Genomic DNA, 14,167 nt, shown 5'->3' with positions numbered 1-14,167 from the left:
AAAGGTAACAGCATCACAGCCTCACCACAGCATTCCAGTTCTTCCTTCCCTTGGCCAAATTTCTGCAGTCTCTAAAACAGCTTACTCCATGTATTTGTTATTTTTTTAAAGGAGTGTTGCTTTAACTTTACAGACACCAGAAGGATTGAAAAGATAATGAAGCATCAGGGGATAATCTCTTCCCTGCCAAGGTGATAAAGACAACCTCAGGATAAATATCAGGAAATTAACCCCAGGGTATTTTAACAGTAAAGAGAAGCAGAAATATTGCAGAATTCAAAAGAATAAGTGATATGATTTCTTTAGATGGCTTGGGATTTCCAGGCCTAACTCTAATCAATATATAGCAAAAGTCTGAAAGAAAACTGGGCCAGGACTAAGGTGAAAAAGCATTTTAGGGATGAAGTGGGAGATTCACCCATGGAGTTCTCTAGTATTTATTCAGTTAAACAGCCTGATGATTTCTAGAAGGGGAAAAAAATAATCTGAGTTTTCTTATGTCTTCCCAACCTGGTATTTTACAAAACACACTCAGATTATTGTAGGAGGAGATGTGTGTGGAAGGAGTTGCTGCTGACTGAACTGAGAGTATCAGCTGTGTAAAACTGTTTGATGATGCTGGAATGACTTTCTCCCAGACACTGCACATTTTAAATAAGTTTTGAACATGTTAAGATAAATTATTGTCACATACACTACAGAAATGCACATTAAAAAAAAAAATCCACAACAAATCATATGAAAGTTCCAGTTTTGCAAATTTGAGTGCAGACAAATGTAAAAAAACCCCTCTTCTATTCTTTAACTTTTTTTTTCTCTGAGCACAATATTTCCAGGTGTGTCCACCCCTTGCAACAGAACATGGACAGTGAGGCAGCTGGGATGTACAGCTGATAAAAAGCAGGGGTCTATTTCTGTTCTATTCTAGTTTTACTTCTGCCTTCTTTTTCAAATAAAGGTGTTGGGTAATTGGAAGCTGAAGACAATTTGTTTAAGCATGAAGTAATTACATTCGATTAAGATACCAAAAATTATTCACAGCATTTATCAACCGCCAGTTTGGAGAGTACAGATATTGCATTGGCCACACAGGAAACTTCTTAATGAGTTCTAAATCTGTGTTCCAGGGACTTTGAGAGTGGAGCTTGACTTATTCCCAACACGCTAAAGCTGGGAAACATGAAAATTGATTTTTCACTGGTTTCTTGGTAAAATGAGGTTAAAGTGTTTTCTGTTACTAGACCAAGTCAGGCTAAATAGACATAAAACAGTTTGTTCTTCCCTGACTGAAGTCAAAGTCAAAACTCTTACGGACATGAAAGGCAGCAATATCAAACCTATGATCTTGAAAGGAAACACAGTGTATTCCATCTGTGGAATAACAGGAACATGCTTTGAATGCTGGAATACACACTGCATGTTGTTTACACTTAGAAGAATTACTTGTTGCAATATTTGCATAAGTGTTCAGCTCTGTTTAATTACAGCTGTCTGTAAGGGAGGGTTCCATGGTGTGGGCACCAGATTCAAACCAGATTTCTTTGTAGAGCTGTAAAGTCAAATTCTAGAGAGACGGACACAGATTTCCACCCATATGAAGGAGCAGATTGTTTCAGACAGTCGAATGCATGGAGTGTTTCATTCTCCCTTCTGAGGCACTTCTGGAGGGCTGTGCCCAGGTCTGGGTTTCTTGAGGACAAAAAAGACAAGGAGCTGCTGGAGAGGGTCCAGCAGAGGCCACAAGGATGATGAGGGGTCTGGAGCATCCCTCTGATGAGGAGAGACTGTGGGAGCTGGGCTTGGTTAGTCTGGAGAAGGGACGACTGCGAGGGACCTCATCAATCCATACCAGTATCTCCGAGGGGCATCAGAGGATGCTGCCAGGATCTGTGACAGGACATTAACTAAACCACAAGAAGTTCCACCTCAACATGAGGAAGAAATTCTTTCCATGGTGGGGGCAGAGCTTTGGGACAGTGCCCAGGGAGCCCCAGGAGGGGCTGAGGGAGCTGGGGGGGCTCAGCCTGGAGAAAAGGAGGCTCAGGGGGGATCTTCTGGCTTTGCACAGCTCCTGACAGGAGGGGACAGCCGGGGAGGGGTCGGGCTCTGCTCCGAGGAACAGGGACAGGAGAGGGGACAGCCTCAGGCTGCACCAGGGGAGGCTTACGTTGGAGATCAGCAGGAATTTCTCCATGGAAAGGGCGGTCAGGCCTTGGAAGGGGCTGCCCAGGGAGGTGTTGGATTCCTCATCCCTGAGGGTGTCCAAGGAAGGACTGGATGTGGCACGCAGTGCTGGTGACAAGGTAGGGGTCGGTCACAGGCTGGGCTCGATGGTCTCGGAGGCCTTTCCCAGCCTTCCCAATCCCGACTCTCCACGCCGGGACCCGCTCCCGGCGCCTGAGGCGAGCTGCGGGGGAATGGAGCCACGTCAGGGTCCGGCCAGCAGGGGGCGCTCCCGGCGGTGCCCGCGGGCGGGGCTGGGGGCGTGGCCACCGCAGACCCCGCCCCGCCCTCCGCGCTGTCCCCGCTGCCGCTCCGGGACGCGGCAGCAGCGCTGGCGCCATGGTGAAGATCGCCTTCAACTCGCCCTTCGCCCTCAAGGATGAGCCCAAAAAGGAGGCGGCCGAGGCGCTGGTGGCCGACAAGGTGCGGGCACAGGGGTGTCCCGGCCGGCGGCGGCGGCGGGAGGAGCGGGGCGGTGTGAGGGGGGGCGCGAGGAGACGGAGCCGCCGCCATTTTCTCGCGGCCGGGGGAAGCGGCGGCGGCCGCGGGGCTCTCGCTCGTGTGGCGGCCGCCCCGCCGCGCTCTGCCCGGGGCTGTGGGACCGACTCCCCTCAGCCTTGCGGGGCCCGGGCGCCGCGGCGCTGTCCCGCTCCGCAGCGCTGTGGCGGTGCGCTGTCCCGTGACACCCGCGGGCCAGCGCCGGCACCGGGTGTTTATGTCGAGCTGGGCCCGTGCCAGCGCCGCGTTTCCTGACGGCGCTTTAAAGCTCCCAGCTCGGCCCTGGGCCGGCCGGGGAAGCGCAGGGAGAGCTCCCCCCGGCGCGGGCAGCGCTCGGCCGGCGCCTCCCAGGCAAACAAAGCGGGCTGAGGCTCGTCCTCCGCTCCCGGCGGCGCTCGGAGCCTCCCGGCAGCTGCGGTGAGGCGTCGGTGTTGCGCTTAAATTAAGAAACCTGCCATAAAGGGTTTTAAATAGAAACCCAGGCGAGCACCCTGTGGTTGGCTTTTCCTTCCCAGCGAGCTGCGCGTCGCTGGCTTGAGTGGAACTTTCCCCATTTGTGGGAAATTTGTTTTGAAGGTGTCCTGCGTTTTTAGGGAGATGGAGAGGCTCAGCCTGTAGGTAAATACATCAGTGGCTCTAGACGGGGAAGATGGCATGGGCTGAGTTTATTTGCACTAGAGAGTAAGAAAATTTTAGAAACAACAAAACTTGTGGAGTTGGACTGTAGTTCTGTTTTTTTCTTTTTTTTCTCCCCTTCTAAGCTGTAATCAGGAAAGCAGCTTCCCTACCAGCCTACACAGCCTCACCTGAAATAGCCTTCCTTTGGAAGGAGAAGGGATGCAGAGTGATTTTCTCGCTCAGTGCACTCTTCTGAGCTGTCAGTTTGATGCGTGCACATTTAATACAGTAGCACTCAATTACAGGATCAAAAGGAGAGGAAGTGGGAAAACAGGGTAGATAAAGGATTTAAAATTTGAAGATGTCATTAGCCTGGCCAGTTTCTTGAGGACAAACCCCTCAGCTATTCCTGAGGCTACTGGTTATACGTATATTTACTAGCCCTGTACTGTGAAAGTTCTGACTGGTATAGTTCTAATAAACATACCCCTTTTTTCTGTTCTCTTGAGAGCTGCTCCTCTCAATTTGGAATATTCTGTGTGTTAGCACCCATGTTCGTGGGATTTTAACAACTCTTCACTCTTGACTTCAGGGCTTGGAGTTGCATATAAACATCAAGTTCATAATTTTACTCCAAGACAAACTTGTTGGAGTGGCTGTTAATGTCTTCTTTAGCTGGAATATTTGTGCAGAGCAAACAAGCTTAAAGGTGAATGTTGGCTGAAACAGCACAATAAAAGTCCCCTGGAGTATCTGCACAGAACCCTTGAGCTTGCAGCATATTCTCCCTGCAGGTTCTTCGGGGCTGTCAGCAGTGTTAAAACAAGTGATTTTTCTTCTTGTCTCTTATCCCTCATTTGCTTTGCTTGTTACAGCTTAGAGCTGCATTTTCTTTGTAGGTTTTTGACGACTTTTACCTGTTTCTTTGTGCAGAGGTTTTGTAACCTGCTCGAGCAAAATCTTGCTATTGTGTTCTCTTAGCAGCTCTGTCAACTCTTCCCTCTCAGGTTCAGCTGCCCACATTGCTGCTTAATATGCTCAAGTACCTTTGCTTTGTTTGAAATAGGTGTAGTGCAAGTGTAGATAATTAGATGTCGACATCACCCCTGCGCTGGGATGGCGGCAGTGCCAAAACTGGTGCAGACTGGTGTGTTCAAGTAGGGACAGGCTGGATGAGTAAGGTGCTCCAAGGTGGAGGTGAGGGTGGGAGAACGTGGAGAGAGCAGAATTAATCTCCATCTTACAGCTGCTTAACCCTGAAAAGAGATTTTCACACAATGCCACAGAAATGTGGCATCATTCTGACTTGAAACCAGGGTTTGGCTTTGGTTTTGTAGTTGGTTTCTTTTTTAACAAATGCTTCGCATGCCAATTGTAGCAGCTTCTTGTGTCCTGCTGAACCAACATTTTTGTGTTTGGAGGATGCGCGAGCGGAATGTGGGAGTATTGACTTTCACAAAACAGCTTGGGGTTTGTTTCAGCACTTGCATAACTGATGGCTCTGACTTTTATGCTGCTGCATCTTGCTGAGCATGGAAATATTGCAGCCCTGGTGATAATGCTGGTGCTTGTTGGGAGCACAGGTCACTAAATGTGTTGTGTTCTGCAGGACCCAAATAAAGAAAGGCCGTGGAAGCTGCTGTGCCCAGCCCAGCCACTGATTCTGGGAACACCTCAAAGGAAAAGATCTTTTACTGTGAAATCCGATTTTCTTCCTTCCTGACTGGGACAAAGAGCAGATCTTGAAAGCAAGCTATTAAATCCTGGAGTCAGGAATCATTAAAGGGACATTCTTGACCAAATATAGGGGTTATCTAAACATTTTGGGTTTCGTGGTTGTTTTTGTGTTTTGTTTTTTCCTTTTAAAGACTCAGGCCCAGTGTGTGATTCCAGGAGAGAATGTCTCTTCTGATTGTTTGCTATTTGACAGCGCTTTTGCTGTTCTCTTCACTTGGCTTGCAGCTGGAAGTCTGGGAAGGTGCTGCAGGAGCTCTGGAAGGTTAAATTTTCCTTTCAGACACCACCTCTGCCTTTGCAGTGAGGATTGCACAACTCACCACCACTGGAGAGTAGTTTCCTTTGGGTGCAGTCATTGTTTGAGAGAACATTGGGTGAGGGAAAACAAGCTGCTGAGCTAAAGAGAGAAGTTTCAGGCTGTTACAAACAAAACTTCCTGAGATTTGGGTAGGAAAAAAGTTATTTTGAGGCTGCAAGGTAGGATGTGCCACAGGGAGTTGTTTTTATTTGGCATAATTGGAAGCTGTGTTTAAGCTGACGAGTCACTTTCTTTCATAATGGACTTTGCTTGTGCATATCAAAAGTTCCAAAACCTGGTGACTCGTGTCAGTTGTCTGTTCCCCAGCCAAAAGACAAAGTTGCATCTTGGCTTCTTCTGTTAATCCGGCTTTGGGAGGAAAAGTGATGTTAATGCACGTGATAGTGAGAGGAGGAGGGGAAGAGGCCTGGAGACACTGTGCACCTTTAATGACCTTGATCTACAAATCCTGCTTTTTGTACTACAGTGTGGCTGCAGCACAGGATCTTTTGTTACAGTTATTTAGGTTTTGTGCATCTCAAATAGTTTCTGGACAAAGGTTTGTCTAGAAAACATCCTCTAACTCACAAAATACTCTTGGTACTGTTTGAAAACTGATCTTAATTTGATGCAGTAACATTTCATGTGAGTGTTTTATTTTATGATGCTGACTTGTAATTCCCACACATAGAAGAAATAGGAGACGCTGGATCAAAGTGAAACAGTTGATAATCACTTTCTTTAAATTCAGAGCAACTGCCCTTTCTCAGTTCTCCCCTTCTTTATTTAAAGGACCCAGAAGTTGCCACACACAGGGGTGAAAACTCATCTGGAAGATGTCTCTTGACTCTGCTGGGCCTGGCATTCATCTTGGCAGGAGTTGTTGTGGGTGGAGCCTGCATCTACAAGTACTTCATGCCAAAGGTAATCTGAGAGTTCTTTTTTATTTAAACAGCATTGATTTAAAAAACATAAATGGATTATCACTAGACTGGAAAGATGAACGGGAAAGAAAGATGATGAGGACATGGCGAGTGTGTGTCCCTTGGGTGCGACAGAGCTGTGCTCAGTCTCAGCAGACAGAAGTGCAGAGCTAAAGCTGCTTTGTGCATTCATTACCTGCCCTTGCTCGTGTCCCAGCACAAGGTGTACCGTGGGGAGATGTGCTACTTTGAGAACGAGGGCCGGGAGCGCGCGGTGGAGCCGTACTTCCTGCCCATCGCCGAGGAGGCCGACATCCGCGAGGACGACAACATCGCCATCATCGACGTGCCCGTGCCCAAGTTCTCCGACAGCGACCCCGCCGCCATCGTGCACGACTTCGACAGGGTCAGTGTGGGGGCACCCACAGCGCCGGGATTGGCTCTGGGGCTGTGAAGCTCGCTGTCAGCACAGCCTGCTCCTTGGCTTTAAGCGAGGCAGAGCTGACCCTGTGAACTCTGGAACGCAGGGATTAACTCTGCATGGGTGTTACAGTCACTGGGGGTAGGAGCTCTTGAGGTGTTTCCCAGAAAAATGCTTTTCAGTGCTCTGCAGCTTTATTGTTGCCCGTGGGATATCTGCAAGTGCCGCTTGCTGTTGGATAAAGAATCCCATGTAAGTGGAGAACATCATAAATGTGAGTTAAGGGACTGAGGACTCAGCACAATGTCACAGCAAAATGTAGAATTGCAAACAGGTGTCAGGAGAAGGGCATTGAAAAATCACTTCAAGCAGCCAAAACCTGGAACCTGACAGTGCTGTGGTAGTTGCATGGAGTTTCTGTAAGGCAAAGAGGAGAGGGTGGCTTTCATTTGTATTTTTAATCAAACTTGTGTTGATAGTGTTAACATTATCCTCAGTCAGCTGTAAAAGCTCTCAGAGGTTGGTTGTAAATCCAGCCTTGGCAATGCAGATAGAATAAACAGATAATTCTAGTTGCTGCAGTTCTTGCACTCAGTGGCAAGGCTGATGAGATTTTTGTAGGGACTAACACTTTTCCTGAAGAACTATTTAAAGGGAATCATTGTTTATCAGCAGCTGGATACCTTTTGTTTGTACCATGCTTAATTAGACCTTTTCAGTTATGAGATCATACTCCCAAATACTTCCTCTATGTTAGTACAAACTGTACTCCTTTACAATTATGGCAGAAGCTGCTTTTATATTCAGCTTTCTCTTATCTAGGAAGGTTTTTTAAACTATTGCTGGTTTGCCAAAGTGGTAACAGTTCAGTTCTTAACACTGGGCAGTTCTTGAATGCATCATTTTTGTAGTAGCTGTGAGTGATCTCCAGCTTTTTTAGCTTGCCTTGCTCCTGATGGAATTGTATTCTCCTAATCAAAGGCCCCCTGACTAATTAAAAACTTGTTTTTAAAACAGCTTTTGACAGCGTATCTCGACCTGCAGCTGGGGAACTGCTACGTGATCCCCCTGAACACTTCCATAGTCATGCCTCCCAGGAATCTGATGGATCTCTTCGCCAAGCTGGCGGTATGTGGGAGCTTTGCTGCTGGCTTCTGCTGACAGACTGCCTTTGCTAAGAGTGCTGGGTGCTGCTCCTGAACTCCAGGCCCTTGCTAGAACAGTCCTCCCTCCATCAAAGTCCATAATCCCCTGGCTCAGTCACTGCACTGAAGTTAAGGCCAGCTGTCAGTGTATATTATGTTGAGTAGATTCATGCCTAATGCTCTTATTAATACCTGGCTTTATGAGAGCTGAAAGCAACCAGCAGATAAGGTTAAATTTAGCTGTTAGAAAGGAATTTGATAAAGCTCCAAATATGATTGAAAGCCTAAACCTGAGAGTTACTGCCGGCTAGCTCGCTCTCTCGCCCCGTGAGGGTTTTGCTGAAAAGAACAATGTGAACTTGTTCCCCAGTTATTGGCACTGCAGTTATGAGATCACCACAAGCATTTGACTCTTCAGTGACTAAAACTGGTGTTTTTCCAAGATGATTTATGGGTCAAGTTGATAGAGCTGGCTGCTGCTTCCCAGTTAAATGCAATACTTGGCTATCATGCATCAAATAGACTTTTTAAAAAAATCATTGGCTCTCTTACACCTGGTTCTAGAGGCCACTGGTCTAGTTTTGCTTGTTGCATTCTTTTTTATAGCTCCATGAAGACAAGTTTTAAGTGTATGTCCCTGCCCCTCTTTTTAGGAGTTGGGGGGTAAGAAACCATTTCAGTAGTGCTGGGAGCATCTGGTAAAGCCTTTTGTAGGTTGCCTTGCCTTTTTTGTATTAGAATTACATTGCCTCAAACCTGGAGTCTTTCACAATATTTTGTTTCTCTTTTAGCTGCAAACTTTGTGTACAGATAAACCTGACCAGGTTCTGTTTACATTTGCTTCACGTGAGGCTTGCAGAGTTGAGGTTAATTGTGCTTTGTTTGAATGTAACTGCAGCTGTTGGAAATGGCCTCTGTCAGTTTTTAACTTCCTTGGTATGAGACTGGTTGAGCTCAGTGTACCTTGGTATTAAAACTCTGCTGCTTGAATCCCTTCCAAAGCAGAGAAATGCAGTGGTTTGTCCCTTGTTAGCAGCAGTCTGTACCTTCAGGCTTTGTGTCTTCCAGACTGGCTCTTACCTGCCCCAGACGTACCTGGTGCGTGAGGAGATGGTGGTTACAGAGGAGATCGATAACGTGTCTGACCTGGGCATCTTCATCTACCAGCTCTGTGTGGGAAAAGAGACCTTCAGGCTCCAGCGCAGAGACCAAATCATGGGTAAGTTCCCCTCAGGAAAAAGCAAATGTATTGTTTAACTAGGGAAGGGGTAAAAACTTAAACCTGGGGAGTTTTTAATCTGGGAAATCTGAGTGTTCAGCAGAAGCTGAGGCTACTCCTGGCCCTGCTGGGTATTTCCCCTCCCTTCCTGTCTGGATGTGAACTGTCATTTGAACACGCTGAGAAATTTTCAGTTGCACAATTACAGGTTACGTGCCCAAACCAAATTTAAGTCTGTTTCTGTTCCAATTTTTGGTCAAAGTTATAAGTTAGTTTGACCTTAAAATTCATATAATCCATCAGTAATCATCAGGTGAGTCTCTGTAGGCACAGCTTATTCTGTCCTTGTCCTATCTAAAACTGGGTTACAGGAGCACCAAATAAAAACATTTTCTTCTGCTTTACTTGCTCTGAAAAAAAAAAGGTAATTGAACAGTGAGCTCTGGACATCCCAAGCTTCCTCTCTGAAAGAGGAAGAACACTTCAGAGGAACTGCAGAGCTCTGGTTCCTTATTGCCTGTGTGCTCCTGCCACCCCCTGATGGGGACTAAGCTGAAGTGTCTGTGCTCTGACCTACTATGACAAGGCTGGGGAGCAGAAATGTGATGTTGTGAATTTTGTTTCACTGTATCTCACTGTATCTTTTTGTATTTGCTGCTCCCACCAAACGCAGTGAGCTAACCCGCTGTCAGTTAGAGCCTTTCAGAATGCAAATGTTTGGTTTGTCAGGGCTCTGTGCTCTGGTTTGGCTGCCAAGCTCTTAGGCAAGAGTTTCCTCAGCCCAGTTGCAGCATCAGGAGCCACATCTGCTGCTTGCTGCACACAACATCCTGTTGTGGATGGAAGCAAGGCTCCCTCTGTGGGAGCAGCAGAGGGGTTCTGTGTGGGGCACATGAAGGAACACTAAACACCCTGCCCTCATGGGAGGCAGAGGCATGTGACTGTGCTGTTGTGAGAATGATTTTGGGAACAAGGCTAAATTGACAGCTGCTGTGTCTATAGACAGCCCTGTGAAGAGTGTTTATGATGTTCCCTGAGATCATCCTGCTCTAACATGTTGTTGACATCTTTGCTGCAGAGTAAAAGATTCCTGCAGAGAACTTGTACAAAAGGATTCTGCTAAATGGAAAATGTTTCCTGGTACAGCTGCTGTGCTGTAACTCTCCTTGTTTTCCTGTGGAGGGGAGAGGGTGGGAAATCTGATCCAACTGAGAAGAAAATTGTTCAGGGGCAAGTCTTGCCTTGCCTTCCCCATCTCATTTCTAGCACATAATGTACGAGCCGTGACACAGAAATGAGACTGCAGTGGATAAACTCCTGGAACTTCTCTGGAAAAATCCTTTCATTTATTCTCATTTAGCTAGTGCTGCCTTGGCCCTCAGCTTCTGTGGAGTTTGTGTGTTCATCTTAGATCAAACTGACCTCAGGTGCTGTGGCAATTTCCTGGACTTGTAACTTGGAGGTGTGGGAGAAACCCAGGTCATGCTGTTAGGTGGGCTCTGGAAACTTCACCTCCATCCCGATGCCTTGGGATTGAAGGACAAGCCTGGATTTTAGGTGTTTATAAACCAAAGCAGTGCCCTGGTGGGGTTAAGAGCTGGTACTTCTCTTGCTTCATCTGAGCAATTATCTGCTTATTAAACAAACTAAATCCTTCTGACTTACTGCAAATGGAAGTGATTTGAGGAGAGCAGCTCTTTGATGGTAGGACTGCTGTGTTCCTGTATCTTACTGGGCCACAGCTGATACAGGTAAACTGCCTGGGTCAGACCCAGTGCTGGCATGTCCCAAAATAGAGAAAATTACTTTAATAGTGTTAGGAAGAACCAGATTGAGGTAAATCCTCCCGAGGTGAAGTGCTCTGCAAAGTACACCCTGTGCAAATGCACACTGGATGAGGGATTTGGGATGGAAAACAGCCCCACAGCAGGTTCTGGTGGCAATTCCTGGCTGGAGAAGCTCTGTGCACTGAATGATTGTGTCTTGCAGTGATGGAGGGCTGGCAGTGCTGGGCTGTGGATCCCTTCACTCAGCCTCTTGTCCTCTCTCGTCCCCAGGTGTGCAGAAACGGGCAGCGGAGAACTGTCACTCAATCAGACACTTTGAAAACTCTTTCGTGGTTGAGACAAAGATCTGTCAGCAGTGAAAGGTGACAGATGGGAGGTGACCAGGTCACACCTTCTTGGAGAAGTCAGCATTAGACATCGACTTCTGCAATTAAACCGTGCAGTGATAATCAAAAGCCTTATGCATTTTCTGTGTATTGCTTGTATTTCAGAAGACAAAGTCACCATTTCAGCTTTTGTTGATCCTTGGTATAACTTTTTAGTTGTCTCATGTAAAACTTAAATTTGAGTAAGGTTTTTTTAGAAGGCTAATATCAGTTTATCTGTTGAATGTGTTTGATTTAGTGTAATCTGGGAATGGCAGAAAAATATATATATAAAAATGTTAACCAGTTCCTTGGCTGGAACCAGTTATGTTCACCTTAACTTTCACAGAATGATTACTATTAATAATCTGTGGTTTGCACATCTTGTGTAGTTCTGTAGAATAGCTCTGCACTCCGTATCCTGGCTCAAAAACCTTCCTGATCTGGCTCATTAAAGGTTTATTTTAATGACCATGTGTGCAGCATGTAAAATCCAAGCTCAGTGATCAGAAACCTTTAACACTACCCTGTTTCTTTTTGTGCAATTACTGTATTGAATTCGTATGTATATTTGGAACCTTCCCTGAGCTTATGTTGAGTTCTTCTCCCTTAGTTTGGTTTTGTGGCATTTAGTTGTTAGGTTCTGATAGAGTTGCTCTTAAAACTTGTCAGTATTTTTGGTTATGACTTGGTTTATCCTGTAACTTCCTATTTCCAGGGTCTGTTCTGGTATAGCTCACTTGTGAACGTGACTGTAGTTGTAAACTTAAACTACTTGGGCTTATATAAAACTTTTTAGATCAACTTTTTATGAGCAAGTAGCATTACTGCTGCAGTCAGAGCATCGTTCCCTTTTTTTGGAAAGCTGCAGTCTAAAAAGAATGAAGAGTTAGTGTCCTGCAGTTGATAAACTTGAGAGTTTTATTAAGGGACTTTATATTGGCATAAATTCTGCAACCCTATAATAAATGTTTCTCTAAAACTTTGGTGTTTTGTTTGTGTTCTGTTTGGTGCTCAGAGGTGAGGGGGTGATGCTGTGGGCCTGGGGCAGTGAGCACTGCTCTTCTCTTACCCTCTTACTTCTTTTTGAGCTTGTGAAGCTGAACTTCCTCTTCTGCTGCTGTGGAAATGCTTTGTGGTGCCAGAAGAGCTCGAGGAACAGAGGGAAGAGCAGACAGCTCTCCAAACAGGATCCCCAGGGGCAGCTCTGGGGGTGTTCACTGCAAGGACAGGGTGTATTTACAATTCATTTGAATATTGCTGGTGATGAGGCTGTGATTGAAGGTTTGCCTGTCCCAGGGTGTTCCTGGGTGTTAATGAGGGGCTGTACAGAGGTTAATGAACCCTCAGCTCTCACCCTGAGCTTTGCTGGAAGCTCAAACAGGAGAGTCCTGCCCTGAAAGTGCTGGGGCTCAGAGCTAAAGTGTTGCTGAACCCTTGTGGCTTTCCTGGAAAGTGCCTGGGATTGTGCAGCTGGAAGAAAAACAGGATTTGTTCACAGAGAGCAGAGAGGAGGGAGAGGTGTCTGTGCTCTGTCATTGCTCAGGAAACTGCAGGAGAGAGGAGAACACAGGAATTTTAGCACAGAAAGTAACACAGCTCTTCCCCCAAGGATGTGTCCTAAAACCAGAGCTTTGGCTCTAAAATAGGGTGTATATGAGAGTATTTCAGTAAATTGAAGTATATAGTAAATTAAATGCTGTAGAAAGCTCTAATTCCTGTCCCTATGAGCCAGGTTCCCTTCACTCACAGGTGTTACTGGGAGAAGCAGCTGCCCTGGGAAGCTTTTCCTCCAGGTTTTGTGTCCTTGGACAAAGAGTGATTTCCTGCTCCTCTGGATTGGCTGGGGGGATAACCAGGATGAGTTCTTTCGGAAGCCTTGAGTGGAAGGACTTGGGGATTGTGTTGGGTGTAGAGAGTAAGAAGCACCTGCTTGTAGCACTGAGGTCTGATTTTCTGGAAAATAAAACCCAGGAATTGTTCTTTCCCCAGCTCAGTGTCCGTGCAGTGGATGCACCTCCAGCCAGGAATGCTGGACCTGCTTCCATGTGGGCTGGAACACCTTCTGTACCTTTGGAACGAAGTGAAGTCAGTTCTTTCAGATCTTATTGGATGTTCCAGGCAGGGAGCCAGGGACAGGAGGAACAGATTGTTCTCACCTGCTCTGAGGTGAGCTGGGTTTGGTCCCACGTGTGCTCTCTTGGCCTTGTAATCTATCCCTAAGTGTTTTAGGCTGGGGCTGGGTGCCCAAGCCAAAATACTGGAATTTGAAGGTATTCCTGGGATCTCCTAATGCTGTGTTTGGGTTTGAGCAGCTCCTGTGTTCAGCTGGGCTATAGAAGCAGGAAGGAGCACGAGTTAGAGGAGTCCTTTGCACCAGTAGATGGCACAGGCAGCAAACATTTGGGTGTAAACTGTGTGTAACTGGCAAAAACTTGCTGTATTCACCCAACAGACAGTTTTTCAGCTATTTTACCAAAACTAAGCCTAAAAATGGTTTGATCAAAGCTTCATCCAGCTGCTGCTCAGTGTCTTTGCTTTGTTTTATCTATAGTAAGGAATATTTTTATACTAGAACTTAACGTGTGTAAACCCCTGTTAATATCTGAGTAGAACTGTACTACAGACATGGGTGCAGTGACTGAGGAGGTGACACTGCCGGGATGCAAATGCAAACTCAATTACTGTAAGAGCTTCATTTACATCTGTGTTTACTGCAAAAGCATCCTGTGGGCACGGGACAATCAGCAAGATCTCTGCAGGGACTTTGGGCAGCTTCCTTGGGGGAGCCAGCAGGTTCGTTTTCTGACCAAATAAATTCACAATTAGATGTAAATTTTAAATACCTTTTCAACATGAAGCTGGCAATGCAGCGCTTTGGATAGTTCCTCTTCCAGCATTACATGGGAGTTCATTCAGGGTTTTTTTAATCA

At 46.3% G+C, this 14,167-nt stretch overlaps 1 protein-coding gene across 1 annotated transcript; it reads left to right on the top strand.

The window, feature by feature from the left end:
• The first annotated feature begins 2,496 nt into the window (after positions 1–2,496).
• Positions 2,497–12,216, top strand: ITM2A (integral membrane protein 2A). The gene is made up of 6 exons (XM_053955677.1): positions 2,497–2,646; positions 6,167–6,298; positions 6,515–6,703; positions 7,736–7,846; positions 8,932–9,082; positions 11,140–12,216. The coding sequence occupies exons 1-6, from the start codon at positions 2,563–2,565 to the stop codon at positions 11,226–11,228; spliced, it is 756 nt and encodes a 251-aa protein (XP_053811652.1). The 5' UTR covers positions 2,497–2,562; the 3' UTR covers positions 11,229–12,216.
• The last annotated feature ends 1,951 nt before the right edge of the window (positions 12,217–14,167 follow it).

This window comes from Vidua chalybeata, chromosome 14 (assembly GCF_026979565.1).
Source record: "Vidua chalybeata isolate OUT-0048 chromosome 14, bVidCha1 merged haplotype, whole genome shotgun sequence".
Classification (NCBI taxonomy): domain Eukaryota; kingdom Metazoa; phylum Chordata; class Aves; order Passeriformes; family Viduidae; genus Vidua; species Vidua chalybeata.
This window is presented reverse-complemented; position numbering and strand designations above follow the sequence as displayed.